At 56.4% G+C, this 14,978-nt stretch overlaps 2 protein-coding genes across 6 annotated transcripts in view; one reads left to right on the forward strand and one right to left on the reverse strand.

The window, feature by feature from the left end:
• The window catches only part of LOC122682197 (tubulin alpha-1C chain-like), a 1,110,822-nt gene that overhangs the window by 748,619 nt on the left and 347,225 nt on the right, over positions 1–14,978 (reverse strand). The window lies entirely within an intron of this gene.
• The window catches only part of FMNL3 (formin like 3), a 51,518-nt gene that overhangs the window by 35,593 nt on the left and 947 nt on the right, over positions 1–14,978 (forward strand). The window contains exons 5-26 of one of the 5 annotated variants that reach the window (XM_043884595.1): positions 120–203; positions 2,941–3,093; positions 4,303–4,411; positions 4,596–4,672; positions 5,027–5,120; positions 6,172–6,246; positions 6,969–7,079; positions 7,371–7,517; positions 7,937–8,038; positions 8,949–9,228; positions 9,653–9,721; positions 9,811–9,935; positions 10,124–10,326; positions 11,109–11,343; positions 11,489–11,557; positions 11,668–11,748; positions 11,854–11,983; positions 12,570–12,730; positions 13,052–13,153; positions 13,553–13,645; positions 13,953–14,076; positions 14,204–14,320. In XM_043884595.1, coding sequence (XP_043740530.1) covers positions 120–203; positions 2,941–3,093; positions 4,303–4,411; positions 4,596–4,672; positions 5,027–5,120; positions 6,172–6,246; positions 6,969–7,079; positions 7,371–7,517; positions 7,937–8,038; positions 8,949–9,228; positions 9,653–9,721; positions 9,811–9,935; positions 10,124–10,326; positions 11,109–11,343; positions 11,489–11,557; positions 11,668–11,748; positions 11,854–11,983; positions 12,570–12,730; positions 13,052–13,153; positions 13,553–13,645; positions 13,953–14,076; positions 14,204–14,295 — 2,716 coding nt within the window. In that variant the 3' untranslated portion in view covers positions 14,296–14,320. Of the gene's footprint in view, positions 1–119; positions 204–2,940; positions 3,094–4,302; positions 4,412–4,595; positions 4,673–5,026; positions 5,121–6,171; positions 6,247–6,968; positions 7,080–7,367; positions 7,518–7,936; positions 8,039–8,948; positions 9,229–9,652; positions 9,722–9,810; positions 9,936–10,123; positions 10,327–11,108; positions 11,344–11,488; positions 11,558–11,667; positions 11,749–11,853; positions 11,984–12,569; positions 12,731–13,051; positions 13,154–13,552; positions 13,646–13,952; positions 14,077–14,203; positions 14,321–14,978 lie in introns of all 5 variants that reach the window. The other 4 variants (XM_043884578.1, XM_043884588.1, XM_043884604.1 and 1 more) reach the window with 4 other exon arrangements.

Genomic DNA, 14,978 nt, shown 5'->3' on the forward strand with positions numbered 1-14,978 from the left:
CGCCTGGTGCTGAGTTCCAGAGGATCCAAGAGGGAATATTGTTTCACAGAGGCACCTTTTGCTTCTCCCCCTCAACCCACTTTATTAGCGCTCTCCTCTGCTGTTTCCTTTATCTGCAGGTGGGTGCGGGAGTTTCTGAATGATGAAAACAAAGGCCTGGACGTGTTGGTGGATTACCTATCCTTTGCCCAGTGTTCTGTCATGTGAGTACCACCTGGGACCAGGGCGGGGGGGACCAGTGAGGTAGGACACAGTCCCATTCTGCTTTGACTGGAACTGGCAGAAGTGAAGGTGGAATGGGAACCCCAGGCAGCAGTGTAGGCATGGACAGGTGGCCACGGGGCTGTCTGAGGTCAGTGAAGAATGCCAGGTGATGAGTAGGAGGTGCATTTTGGGGAGCAGAAGGCAGGATGTGGAAGGGCAGCTCAGGATCCTAACCCAGAAGACCCAGACTCCATGCTGGGAGCGGCCCAAGGAGGTGTCCTGGCTTTTGGGAGAGAGGCCCCTGCGGGGTTCGTTTACTTTGGGAGAGCTAGATCTTTGCAAAGCCACTTTAGGTCTCCAGCTATGAGAGGGTTTCTTCATGTCACCCCAGGAGCAGTGAGCATGACCTTTGACAGACTGAAAATGAAGCCTTCAGGAGCCTTTTTCAAGCAGGCAGGGGTTTGGAGGCAGCTGGAAGTGAGTTAGCACAGAGGAAAAGGCAACGTGGGCTGGGGTGGGGAGTGGAAGGAACAAGGGCTTTCAAGGCAAAGCCCGGCGTGGGTCTCTTCGGTCCTTTACTATCTGCGTGACCTCTGGAAAGATTGCTGAGGTCCTCTTATGTAAGAGGGAATCCATGTTCCAGGGTTGCTGTAAGCATTGGATGATAATGTGTGTAAAGCAGTTTGTAGTGTTTGGAACATAGTGGTAGCCACTTTTATTTGTTAATTGTTGTTATTTAAGGTGGTGTTCCCTATCATAATTACCTAAATATGTGGAAAGAGGGTTATGTTGATCATTCACAGCATGACCAACACATGCAGACCTGTACCCAAGACTGACCAGAGCCCTCGGGTGACCGATCATCCCAGTTTACCCGTGACTTTCCCCACACGACTTTCCCCAGTGTTAGCGCTGAAAGTCCCTCATCCTGGGGAACTCCTCAGTCCAGGGACTCTCCCCAGTCATGACTTTCACTTTTCTTGCTGCTGTCCTTGCCCTGGGCCATTCTCCTTCCTCAGCAGGTTTTTACCCTCATCTCCTTAAGAGTTCGGGAAACTATTGCCTCCCCTGGGTTTGGCCTTAGTCATTTTTACCAGGTCATCCCATTAAAACCAAGAGTGACTGACTCCCCCTTCCCGTCCCTGCAGAAGTCAAGCCTCATCATCTTTCTATCCCTTAAAAAAAAAAAAAAAAACTCACTCTTTTTATAGAAAGAAATGAAAAATATTTGCTGAAGCGATTTAAAAAAAAATTCAGAGCTTTTATAGTAAAAGATGTAGATCATTTTTCCAAATAAGCCTATCTTGTTTGGAAAGCAAACAAATTCCAGCTGCTTGAAACCAAAAATACCCTGGAACCTCAGTATTGTAGTGTCCATGGCAGTACCTTTGACTGTTTTTAAGAGGAAGACTCAGGGCAGGTAGAGGGTAGGTAAGAGTAAGTGTTTTGGGAAGGGTTGAGAGGAAAAGAGTGAAGCCAAATAGAGTTTGAGCAAAGGCACTTATTTGTACACTGAACGTTCCAGATTGGGGCTGGAGTGGAGAATACTATTATCGATGGAGGGAGGGCACTGGCAAGTGATTTCCCTGTCCTGGAGACTCCTCCGAGTTCTGCTTGAAAGCCCCATCAAACATCTGACTGTCAGGATCCTGAAGTCTGTTCCTACTTTCTTGGAAACATTCAGGCATCTGCAGATACTGCTTCCTATTTCAGAAAGCCTTGGCCTCTGTGACTTTGACCCTGGCGCTGTGCATATTTAAGGAGCCTGTTGGAAATGCTCGTTCCATCCTGGGTGACCCACTTCAGGGAAGAGGGCAGGAAAGGGGAGTGGGGCTTGTTTCTCAGAGGGGGAGATCCGATGAGGGGACCTGCAAGGGAGAAGGCCCTATGGGTTCATCATCTTATGCTGTCCTCTTTGCTCTGGCCACACTCCCAAACTGCTGATTGTGGAAGACAGCTGGTCTGAGAAGCAGAAAGTGACAAAGTAGCCGTCCCAACTCCTGTAGGGATTAAGGACCCCAGTTCACACCTCTGCCCTCCTTCAAGGGAAGCTGCAGCGTGAGGAGCCTCTGAGCCAGGAAAACCTAGAAACCTCAAGTAGAACCATGGAGAACCCAGCCATCAAAACTCAGTGCTGGGATGGGACTGGAGTTCTTCCTGAACATAGAGGCCTGTCCCACTCTGGCTTCACCAGGACCCCCATCCCCTTCCACTCAGATCTGCCCTCATGAACCTAATCCAGAACCACCCGGGCCCCCTCAGGGCATTGAGAGGCCTCTCCGGCAGCTGCTGTTGGCTGCCTAGTAGTACCTGCAGTTGCCCAGTTCCCCACTGCTGCTCTTCGGGCCGACTCAAGGGGACCCATGGCTTCTCTGAAATGTCCTGTCTATGGCTGGGGGTGCAGAAAGACTACCAGCCCCCCGAGTCCCTTCAGGCCCATGGGAGGTGACTCCTGGAGTTGCTTGGCCAGTGGGGAGCAGCAGCTGGCCTCTCAGTATCCCCATCTCCTCAGATGCCCCTCCTGGGCATGGTCCATGCCGCCTCTGCCCTGCTCAGCACACCTGTGCCAGTGGCTCTCCTGGCCAGGGCTGGGTCTCTGCTGGCCGGTTCCGCTTTTTCTTCTGGCTGCCCTTGCTTCTCGTGGCCCTCAAGGTATAACGGGTGGGGGTGGGCCCGCCAGGGGCTTGGCACTGAATTTCTCCTGTGTGCGGGCATGTGTGTCCTTTCCTGCTCCAGGTTTGACTTTGAGGCTCTGGAGAGTGGTGACGATGGCGCGTTTGACAAGCTCCGGTCCTGGAGCAGGTCTATCGAGGACCTGCAGCCACCCAGCGCCCTGTCCGCCCCCTTCACCAACAGCCTCGCTCGCTCTGCGCGCCAGTCTGTGCTCCGGTATGTGTGCTCTCGCTCTGCCCGCCTGCCTCCCACCCTCGCCCCCATCCATCCAGGTCCTGGGTAACAGCGGTGAGTGCTCACGCTCCTCCCTTCACTCTTGCTTCCAGGCTCAGCTCTCTTGCCCTCTGCCTGCCAGTCTGTCTCTGGTCTGTCCTCTCTGTCCCTTGACTCTGCCCAGCGATCTGTCCTGGGTAAGTACATCCCCCTCGGCTGTGCCCACCTCCTCTGGGGTTCCAGCCCTCCCCTCTCATCTCCCCCTCTCTGGGGGCCCCTCCATTCCTCACTCTCACTCTGCCATTCCTCCAGGCCCCTGGGCAGGGCTTGTTCTCATCCAGCTCCTTGGTCTTCACCGGCTGGTCCAGCACCTGCCTTCATGTCTGTTTCCCTCTGCTCTGTACTCAGCTCCATCAGCTGCCCGGAGACCAGCCCCCACCAGCCTGCTGCTGCTCACCTTTCCCTCCCTCCTTCCTTTAGGCCTTTTTTCCTCCAAGGCTGCAGCGTGTGCGTTGGTCTGCAGTAGCTGAAGAGCTGTCCTGCCCAGAGGCAGGTGGATGGACTGGATGATTTCTCAGAGCCCCTTCACAGAGGGAGGCTTTCCTTTGGGCCCTGTGGCCCCTTCCATGATCTCTCTCAGCCATGCTTTTCTCCTTGTCTCCTTTGGGTCTTGCCCCTGACACTGCTCATCATTCTAGTCATGCATGACCAGATACCATTTGCGTTTCCTTTTTTTTCCATGAAACATCACTGGGGGCAAAGTCAGAGGTAGTCCCGGCCCTCTTGTAGCCTCTGGGGTCTGCTCTGTCTTTTCTAGGGCCTAGAAGTGGGGTGGGAGCCAAGATGCCCCTGCCCCAGGGGACGTGTAGAAGATGCAGTGACTGGGAGGAGGGGGAAGGAGGGCTCCGATGGATGTCTCCTGGACCCATCCTGAGATCTAGGAAGGCCTGCACACCTCCTATTGTGTTTGGAGGAGCTCTGAGCTTAGGATGGTTTGGGCACTGGTTTTAAGGCTGGGGTCCTGGAGATTTACTGACAAAGACCTGCTCCAGGGAGGTGAAAACAGTGGAGCACCCTGCCCCCTGCACCTTCTCTCGGGGATATTGATGCAAGGTCCTCCATCCCCCTTTCCTCCTGCTGCTGAGGGGCAGCCTGCTGTCTGAATGATGCTGCATGCCCTTGACCCTTCACCAGAATCCCTCTCTCCTCCAGGTACAGCACTCTCCCTGGGCGCAGGGCCCTGAAGAACTCCCGCCTGGTGAGCCAGAAGGATGACGTCCACGTGTGTATCCTCTGTCTCAGAGCTATCATGAACTACCAGGTAAGGTGACAGCACTGGCCGTGGGTGCTCTGCCCCTTCTGCCTGGTCTCCCAACTAGGAGAGCTAGGAAGGCACCAGCTTGTAATGGATGAGTTTGCGGGTGGGCCCACAGTCAGGGAGCTCCAGCTGGGGTCTGCCTTCCCCCCATCACTGTCTCCCCTCCTGTCCTTTCTCCTTGCTGCAGTATGGATTCAACCTGGTCATGTCCCACCCTCACGCTGTCAATGAGATTGCGCTCAGTCTCAACAACAAAAATCCAAGGTGAGTTCCCTTCCTCTCCTTTCCTCCCCTCTCTGCCCAGGGCTCTGGAGATCTGGGCTCCACTTGTCCCCGTCCGGAAGTCCTACCTGGTCTCGGGTCCTGTGGCCTAGGTCAGTGCCTCAATTCGGCCCCCTCCCCTCTGCTGGAGGAGGAGTGTTCTGCTTCCCTCAGGTGTACACAGCTTAGGGAGGGGAGCCAGCTTGCCTCCCCTGCCTTCTCTCCCAAGCCCACACCTTCTCCTTCACCACGGAGGCTGTCTTTGTTCTCTCAAAAGGACTCACACAGGTGTGAAAGTGAACTGTGTCATGGCCCGGGCAGGGGCGAGGGTATTCATTTTTATTCTCCACCCCTTAGGACCAAAGCCCTTGTCTTAGAGCTTCTGGCAGCTGTGTGTTTGGTACGAGGAGGTCATGAAATCATTCTCGCTGCCTTTGACAATTTCAAAGAGGTCAGTGTCCTACATTCATGTGTGTGTGTGTGCGTGTGTGTGTTTGGTGGGGAAGATATGGGAGCCGGCTAGGTAAGCACCCTTTCCTGTGATCTCACACATCCTGGGGATTTTAACAGCCCAGTGCTTTTAGCTAGGTGGTCTGCCCCCTGCTTTTTTAAACCCAAACCCAAACTTCAGTCTTACTAGATCTTATGTTGGGAATGCTCCTGATTGGCCAGCAAAGGATGCCCTCATTGAGGGCTACAGTCCTGTAGTCCTAACCCACTGTGCAGAATACCTGAAGATCCTGGTAAATGGTTGGACCCCTGGGAAGCCTGGTGATCTGTGCTTTAACAGGCACCCTGGGTGGTTCAGAGGCGGTGAACACACTGGTCGTACCCAAGGCAGTTATACTTGTTGTGGGAGGAGAAGCAAGGGTTCTCCTGGGTTGCTGGCTGTTGTTGGTGAAGGGAAAAGGAGCTCCTTCTTGGAATTCCCCAGCCCCAGGGCCTGGCTCTGAAACCCCCATCTGCTTGAACATAGGATTCCTCGACATCCAGCCGCAGCTGCTGATCCCACCCCTTCCTCCTCTTTGGACCTCTTCCCTAGCATCCATTGTTCAAGCCAGGAAGTGGCTCTTCCTCCTTGAAGCCAGAGGCTCGGCTGAGTCTCTGGACCCCTGTCAGCTCTGGGGCTTTCCTGCGCCCCATCCTCTCTCCTGCATCCCTGCTAGGACCTCAGTGTCCTGCCTCAGCCTTGGCCTCCACCCGACTCCTTTCTTCAATAACTCAGCACCCCCAGGCCCCTTTGTTTCTTCTTGGCCTACCCCCAGAGGCACCTAGAGCCCAGACTAAGGTCACACCTTTACTGAGCCCCTTCTGAGGCCCAGAGCAGATGTCAGGTCCCAGGCTTTCTTATGTCATGTCCCAAGTGGCCAGTTACATAAAGAGTTGTGGTTACACTTGGTCAGAACCAAGTCCCTTTGACAAATGTTCCTAGGAACCAGGGCTCGGGGATGCTAGGGTTCTGCAGGGGACAGATCCTGTCACTGAGAAGTCTGTTTGTTCAGGTGTGCAAGGAGCTGCACCGCTTTGAGAAGCTGATGGAATATTTCCGGAATGAGGACAGCAACATTGACTTCATGGTGAGGAGCTGGGCTGGGTCAGGTGCTTGCCCAGCAGGGCCACCTACTCCTTGAGAACTGGGCCAGGCCGACAGTGCGCTTTGGTGTTCTGTGTGGAACCGCAAGTGGTTCTCTACTCAGTAACTGCTCCTTGTCCACTCACCCCAGAGGAAACTCCAGGACAAGGTCATTTTTCTGTCTTGGGTCTGGTTCCTTTACCCCTTTCTGTGGCCTTACCGTCCCTGATTTGGATCCTTCCTGAGCTGCTTTCCTTTCCCCCAGCTTTTCCTCTGGCTTCACTTCTCTTCAGTCGAAGGTGTTCAGCTAGTAGGGTGGTCTCAAGAAATATCTGCTGAGGGACTTCCCTGGTGATCCAGTGGTTAAGATTCTGCACTTCCACTGCAGGGGGCACAGGTTCGATCAGGGAACTAAGATCCCATATGCCAGGTGATGTGGCCAAAAAATAAAAACAGAAGTAAGTTAAAAAAAAAAAAAAACCTACTGATGTGCAAAGGATATCAGAGCACAAATCTTCATTTATACCCATTTCTCATATAGTTTACTTGTCTTCATACACTGAATATTGTTGGACTTAAGTTAAAATACTCTTATTGCTCTTGTTCCCCAAAGACTTACCTATTTACTCACTCCTTTTGATTATCCCCCTGATGATGCTGGTTCTGCCAGCCACCTATTGTCTCTGTCTCAGCTGTCTCTGACCCTCTGGGCTGCTCCTCCCCCAGGTGGCCTGCATGCAGTTTATCAACATTGTGGTGCACTCGGTGGAAGACATGAACTTCCGGGTCCATCTGCAGTATGAGTTCACCAAGCTGGGGCTGGAGGAGTTCCTGCAGGTGCGGTGGACTAGAGTCCTCACAGTGGGAGGTGCTCTGGGACAGAGGACCAGCTTAGCTGTAACACAGTGGGTGTTTCTTTTCTAAGAGCCTAGTCATGGATGCTCCTGGCACCCCTCTTCTGTGGCCTGGGATTCAGGCCTTCCCGAAGAGGGCTCAGTCAGTCAGCTCCAGGGCCAAGAATCGGACACTGCTGCAGGAGGAGCTCTCCGGATCCTAGCTCCGGGAAGGGGTTGTGGAGGGGATGAGGAGGCTCCCCCCACTACTACTGTGTCTGCTCTTCCCCAGAAGTCACGGCATACAGAGAGTGAGAAGCTGCAGGTGCAGATCCAGGCGTACCTGGACAACGTGTTCGACGTAGGGGGTTTGTTGGAGGATGCCGAGACCAAGAATGTGGCCCTGGAGAAGGTGGAAGAACTGGAGGAGCATGTGTCCCATGTACGTGGTCCTCCGTTGCTGCCAGGACCACTGTTGAGGGTGGGGAGGGAATGGGGACATCTGAGTCCCAGGAATCCCGAGCCGACCTATGTACCTCCCAACTGAGCCCCCCGGAAACCTCAGAACCCAGCAGGGCTCTCCGGCACATGATTTGGCTGAGGTACTGAGCCATCTGCAGGGGAGTGAACACACCACTAGTGACCTCTGGACTGGATGTGAGGTGGCCTTGGGCTCCAGAGAGTTAGATGTAGCCATTTGCCTAGTACTGTTTCCCGCGGCCTCAGATCCCAGGCCCGCAAGAGTCCATAGGGAAGCCACTGGACCAAGCTGCCTTTGGAGCCCTGGGTGGAGGGGTCGGGCCCGGGTTGGTCACTCGGGCTTAGATTCCACCGAGTGGACCTGCCCTTCTCATCCTGCAGCTCACAGAGAAGCTTCTGGACCTAGAGAATGAAAACATGATGCGTGTGGCAGAGCTAGAGAAGCAACTGCTGCAGCGGGAGAAGGAACTTGAGAGCATCAAGGTACCAAGTTACCTGGGAAAGGGGCCCCTGGGTGCTGGGGCCAGGGGATCTTGCTTTCCATCTCTGAATCATGTCAAGTCCTCAAGAATCCAGATCTTGATTCACCCTTGGAGCACTCCACTGAGGGTGGGCTGATGATTGCACCCCAGGATCTAGCTGGAGAGGGAAGCTGGAGCCACAGTGGGCCAAATGCACACACAGAAGGGTAGAGACACCTCTGGAGTCCCCGCCTCCTCCTCCAGCCTTGCTTCTCCCTCGCCTGCACCTCCACATGCTTCCCCAGCCCAGCTCCTTGGGGCTGTTTGTTAGGGTTTCCGCCAGGTATCCCATACTGGAGGGCAAGGCCTCCTCATATTTCAGTGTCTTCTCTGTCCCTCATTGAACTGTTGTAGTTGCAAAATCATGCCCCAACCTACCTCTTCTCCCACAAGAATACAGTTATGCCAGCTCTGCTGAGCCCAGCACATGTCCACCAAGCCCCTGCTAAGAGTCTGAAGTGCCCTGTCGGGAGTATGGAGGACACAGAGGTGGCTAAGGCAGGGCCTCGTCCGTAGGGGGCTTCCAGTTGAGCAATTGTACAAACCAGATGGAACAAGAGCAGGCCTGAGGCACCAAGGGCTGAGAGCAGCCATAGCAGGCTGCTGGTGGGTCAAGGAGCATCTCCCAAGGCAGCCTTCTACCCAGGTCTTGAGGGACCAGTGAAATTGGGCTGGAGCACTGCAGGGTGCCAGCCAGATGGTCGACTCTTCCACTCACCTCTTGTTACGTTGCATCCCAGCTTCCCCCAGTCCCCACCAGGGTTTCTGCTGCTCTTTGCCTCTGAATACCCTCCTGGAGACCCCTGTGTAGGAAGCCTCACTCCCAGAGGCCTTCAGGTGCTCTTTTCCTAATAGTACTCTCTGCCCAATAGGAGACTTATGAGAACACGAGCCACCAGGTACACACCCTGCGGCGGCTCATTAAAGAGAAAGAGGAGGCCTTCCAGCACCGATGCCACTTGGAGCCCAGTGCCCGGGGCCTGGAGTCTGTGGGCAGCGAGGCTCTGGCCCGAGTGGGCTCTGCAGAGCTGAATGAGGGCGTGCCCCACTCCGACCTGGACCTCCTTGCTCTGGCCCCACCCCCTGAGGAGGCCCTACCTCTGCCTCCACCGCCAGCTCCTCCCTTGCCCCCGCCTCCTCCCCCGTTACCAGGTAAGCAGGACCCTTACCTGGTAAAAGGTAAGAGGTGCAGCCTTATTGTGGGGCCACAGGGGATGTGCTGGAAGGATGTAAAGTCAGATGGGAGGGGCTGAGGGAGGGAGCATCTGAGGGATGCTCAGGTTACTAGGGAAGGGATTCTAAGAGCAGGTGTGGATCTGTTTTAAGGAGCATAAGGATGCTGCTTCTGATTCCTCTGAAGACATTCAAGGAGAGGGCTTAGCCTAAAGCAGGAAAGAGTGGGTCAGAGACCAGCACCACCACCCCCGGGACCCCTGGGAATCAGAGTTACAACCCCTGGGAGCTGCTTGGGCAGGGAGTTCATGCAGCCTACTCCCCTGAAAGTTTTTAGGGACAGGTAGACGAGCAGAGGGGTCTCTTGGCCCTTGAGTCACTGTGCCATTTCTTCGTCCCCCAGACAAGTGTCCCCCGGCCCCACCTCTCCCTGGCGCTGCCCCCTCTGTGGTGTTGACAGTAGGCCTGTCAGGTGAGTGTCCCGAGGGCTCTGGGCAGAGCTAGTGGGACCGAGGGAGTGTGTCCTTGGCTCCTGTCTCACTGATCCTCCTTTTAAATTAGCCATTCGCATTAAGAAACCTATCAAGACCAAGTTCCGGCTGCCCGTCTTCAACTGGACAGCCCTAAAACCCAACCAGATCAGTGGCACTGTCTTCAGCGAACTTGATGATGAGAAGATCTTGGAGGTAGCAGGGCCCGGGGCCCTGAGGGATGGGATTGGGGGCTAGGGACTAGGTTGTCCTTCAGGCTAGATCTCCTGGCCTTGGAGGGGCCCCCGGACTCAGCCCTTGGGGTACCAGAGCTGGTGTGCTGCCAGGGGCCCTCCTCCTGTAGGGAGAGACCACAGCACTTTCCCTCTCATGACTTCTGCCAGGACCTGGACCTGGACAAGTTTGAAGAACTGTTCAAGACAAAAGCCCAGGGCCCTGCCCTCGATCTCATCTGCTCCAAGAACAAGACAGCACAAAAGGCTGCCAGCAAGGTGACCCTGTTGGAAGCCAATCGTGCCAAGAACCTGGCCATCACCCTACGCAAGGCTGGTCGCTCAGCTGAGGAGATCTGCAGGGCCATCCACACGTGAGGCTCCCACTGAACTTTCCCTGGCCCCCACCTGTTGGTAACCCACTTAGGATCTCCACCTGGGACCCCAGCCTTCTCTGGATTCCAGGGTATCGACAGAGCTCCCTCAGTCATTCAGTGGCATAGCCAGAACTGACTGCATCTGTGCTATGTGCCAAACACTTTGTGAGATGCAGGGGAGTCAGTCCAGACCTTCCCTCAGGGAGCTCCCAGTCTAGTGGGAACAGTCCAGTAACACTGGGTGGTAACCACCAAGATGATGGAGGTACAGGAGGCTTTAGGAGAACAGCGAGGGCCAGGTAGCTGAGCTTGGTGATCAGGGAAGGCTTCCTAGAGGAGGCGATGTCTCACTTGCAACCTGAAGGATGTGTATGTATGTGAAGTGCAGACTGGGGCCTAGAGGGAGAGGCATGGTGCCCTGGATACTGAAAATTGACTCTGGCTTTAGTGTAAAGAGGGGAGCCAAAGAGACTGAGTAGACAGGCGAACAGAAGTCTTGCAGGCTGGGCCTCCTAAGCCACATCTGGGAGTTAAAACTTAGCTGCAGAGGGAAGACACTGAAGAGTTCTTAAACAAGAATGGACTGTGCCCTGAGGACTTTTGCTGGTGCTGAGTAACATCAGTACTGGAGTTACTGAAGGTGAGGCCGTGAGTCCTCTGCCTCTGGCTGTGTGCTGCTCCAGACCCTGCCCTCCATCCTTGCAGGAAGTGGATCATGAAGGGATGACAGATACTGTGGGCAAAGGCAAGAACCGAGGTGGTTCCTCCCTCCTACACAGGTTCGACCTCCAGACCCTGCCCGTCGACTTCGTGGAGTGCCTGATGCGCTTCCTGCCCACGGAGGCGGAGGTGAAGCTGCTGCGGCAGTATGAGCGCGAACGGCAGCCGCTGGAGGAGCTGACGGCTGAGGACCGCTTCATGCTGCTCTTCAGCAAGGTGGAGCGGCTGACCCAGCGGATGGCTGGCATGGCCTTCCTGGGCAACTTCCAGGACAACCTGCAGATGCTCACGCCGGTACGGCTCTCCCCTGAATCCTGGTGGTCCACGGTGTGCCCCCCCCCCGCCACTCCTGACCTGCTGGCCCCCTTCCCTGCTGGCCCTGCTCTGACGCCATCCCGCCCTGGCGTGGGGTTACTTAGTTCTTCCTCTTGCCTTCCAGCAACTCAACGCTATCATTGCCGCCTCTGCCTCTGTCAAGTCCTCCCAGAAGCTGAAGCAGATGTTGGAGGTGGGGGAGGTTGTGGACGTGGGTGCGGGTGGTCCCCAGGTCCTGGGTGGGGCTGGAGCTGTGCAGAGAGGAGGGCCTGCCCTGAGTTCCTCTGGTGCACCTCTGGACAGATCATACTTGCACTGGGGAACTACATGAACAGCAGCAAGCGGGGAGCTGTGTATGGCTTCAAGCTCCAGAGCCTGGATCTGGTAAGAGGGCAGGGGCGACAAGGAGCCGGGGAGTTGAGGGGCGGCAACTGTGGAGCCCAGGTGTTCAGACCTGTTGCGTTGTTGCCCTTTGCCCCCCTCGATCAGCTGCTGGACACCAAGTCCACCGACAGGAAGATGACCCTGCTTCATTTCATCGCCCTGACGGTGAAGGAGAAGTACCCAGACCTGGCTAACTTTTGGCATGAGCTGCACTTTGTAGAGAAAGCCGCTGCAGGTGAGAGCCTGGCCTGGCGAGCCTGCCCTTATGTCCAGCCCAGGACAATCCCCGGAAGCTATGAGGAGAAGAACGCTTGGGTGCCTTTCTTTCTGGCTTTGCTTTTTTTCTGACACTTCAAAGCTTTCCGCTGGGGCCATGGGCAGGGGCCACCCCAGAGAGAGCCTTCCTACAGGCCCCTCGCCCCACCCGGCCCTGCTCACCCGGGTGCTGTGGGAGCTGGTAGAGAAGGCAGCTGTGGCTCTTCGCCCCCGCAGGCTGGCCCCGGAGCCTGCCTGTCTCTGTGATGTATGTGAAGCCCCCCACAGACATAGGGTCGCTGTTATTTTTGTCCCCCTCATGAAACCGGGGCAGGCCTGGGGCAGCTCTGTGTTGGAGCCCAGCAGTCTCCGGCTCACCTTCCTTGGCTATCTGGAGGGTCACGAGCCCACAGCCTCCACTCCTTCTCCTTGCCCCTCTGAGAGCCTGGCTCGCTTGGTGCGCCCCTCTCCACGCGTGTGGGAGCTCTGGAAGCAGGGCGTGAGGAACCAGCAGTCCCCGCTGCGGGGAGGGCTGTAGTCCTCAGCCTGGGCTCTGGTGACCGCAGTGTCCCTGGAGAACGTGCTGCTGGACGTGAAGGAGCTGGGCCGGGGCATGGAGCTGATCCGGCGGGAATGCAGCATACACGACAACAGCGTCCTGCGCAACTTCCTCAGCACCAACGAAGGCAAACTGGACAAGCTCCAGCGTGACGCCAAGACGGCCGAGGTGAGCACAGGGTGGAGGCGGGTGCGAGCAGCCGGGGCCAAGGCGCCGTGCCCCTCTGGTGGGCGTGGTTCCGGTTGGCTCAGAGAACTTTCATCAAGCAGCTGGCTGGCTGACTGGGGGGCAGGGGGTTGCACTGTGGGTGGCAGGCAGCTGCCTCTGGAGACATGCACCCCCGGGGGCTCTGGGAGCCCCTTGTTCTTTTCCCTCCCACAGAGGCTGTGGGGGCCTCGGTTGCCTCTGCTTGGTCCTGGCTGGTCCCTGGTGGGAGCTGGGCTTCCCCTAGCCCGCCGGGCTGACCCCTTCTGCCAACCCCTTCCCCAGGAAGCCTACAATGCCGTAGTACGCTACTTCGGTGAGAGTCCCAAGACCACACCTCCTTCGGTATTCTTCCCAGTGTTTGTCCGATTCATTCGTTCTTACAAGGTGAGTAGAAGAGAGGTTTCTAAAGAGGAGTCTGGCTCAGAGAAATTGGGCAGTGGGGAGAGGGATGGGCTTCAAGTCTGGGCCTTTTTTGTCTCCTCCTCTGGGTCCTGGGAGGGATGGATGGAAGCTGGCCGCAGGCCTCTTAGCTGTGAACTGGTGGGCAGGGTGGGGGCCCAGGCCCTTCCTGTCATTGTTTGGGGCAGGAAGTGCCCCTCCAGAGGGTGGCCACCTGGGGTTGCTGGTCCCACTGACACCCATCTCCACCCTCAGTGTTAGCTCCTCCCCTCATAGCCTGTGTGAACCTCAGCACACACACACACCATCCTTATACACACACACCATCCTCAACACACACACACACACACACACACACACACAACCATCTTTCATGGTTCTTAGGAAGCAGAACAAGAGAATGAAGCCCGCAAGAAGCAGGAGGAGGTCATGCGGGAGAAGCAGCTGGCTCAAGAAGCCAAGAAACTGGATGCCAAGGTGGGTGGGACCAAGGGCTGAGGCCTGGAGAGCAGGGCAAAGGCTTGGGGGGGTGGGGGTGGAGCAGAGAGCTGGAGAGGAGATCGAGAATTGGAGCCCAAAGACCACCCAGAGGACCTGATGCTGGAGTCCACAGGATGGGGAGAGGGGCTCCGAGAGGGGACTCCCAGGCCATGATGGGGGGAGGGGGTGTGGCGCTGGTGAGCACAATCCAGGGCACCCCAGGGTCTGAGTGCATCTTGAGGCAGGAACCAGCCCTGTGGAGGGTTAGTGCTAACGCCCTTCCCCTTCAAATGCTCGGCCCTAGACCCCATCCCAGCGGAACAAGTGGCAACAGCAGGAGCTGATTGCAGAGTTGAGGCGGCGCCAAGCCAAAGAGCACCGGCCTGTTTATGAGGGGAAGGATGGTACCATTGAGGACATCATCACAGGTGGGCCCTTTGCCCTCCCTGGCGCCTGGCCACTGGGTGGCACCCAAACCCCTCCCATAGCCCTTTGGGCCTCCTCCCACCCCACCCCCATGGGGCCTGACCACTGTGTCTCTCTCCTGGGCCACAGTGCTGAAGAGTGTCCCTTTCACGGCCCGTACTGCCAAGCGGGGCTCACGCTTCTTCTGTGATGCAGCCCACCATGATGAGTCAAACTGTTAACCCCCAAGGCTGGGGCCCTTGACAGGTACTGGGCACCACAGCTGCCCTCTGCATGCCCACCTTCCAGCACTCCTGCTGGGACCCACAGGCACCTCCTCCCCTGCATGATTTGGAACCATCCTCTGGCAGCCTCGCGGTGACAGGGGACACATACTTCTTCCCTTGCATGCCCCATGCTCTGAGAAGTGTGACTGATCCCTGCATGTACCCTCAGGGAAGTGGTGCTCTCCCACTAATGCTGTCTTGGCTTCTACTAAGACCCAAGGGGTAGGGAGCTGCCTAGATAGGCAGGACCAAGCGCCGCCTCTGATTACTGAGGCTGAGCAGCTCCAGTCCTGGGCCTGGGTGTCCGTTGTCCTTGCCTCCTCAAATGAGCTCTGGCAGTGGCTTCTGCCCAGGGACATCAGATGATCCTTGACCTGTTTGCTGATATCCAGTCTGCCTGGGGTCTCTTCCCAGCTTCTAGCTCTTGCTGAGTCCACCTTATTTCTGCCATTCCCTAGTGACCTTTAGCACCCCCACCTATTCCTCTGAACATGCAGAGTCCACCCTGACTGTCCACTCCAGCCTCTTTTAATCTCACTCATTAGCCTCACAGCTGGCTCTTCACTAAACCTGCCTGTGGGGCTGGGCCTACAGAAGGTGGGCCTGGCCTAGCCTCCCTGCCTGTTCACAGGCCTGTT

The sequence above is a fragment of the Cervus elaphus genome, chromosome 3 (genome assembly GCF_910594005.1).
Source record: "Cervus elaphus chromosome 3, mCerEla1.1, whole genome shotgun sequence".
Lineage (NCBI taxonomy): Eukaryota > Metazoa > Chordata > Mammalia > Artiodactyla > Cervidae > Cervus > Cervus elaphus.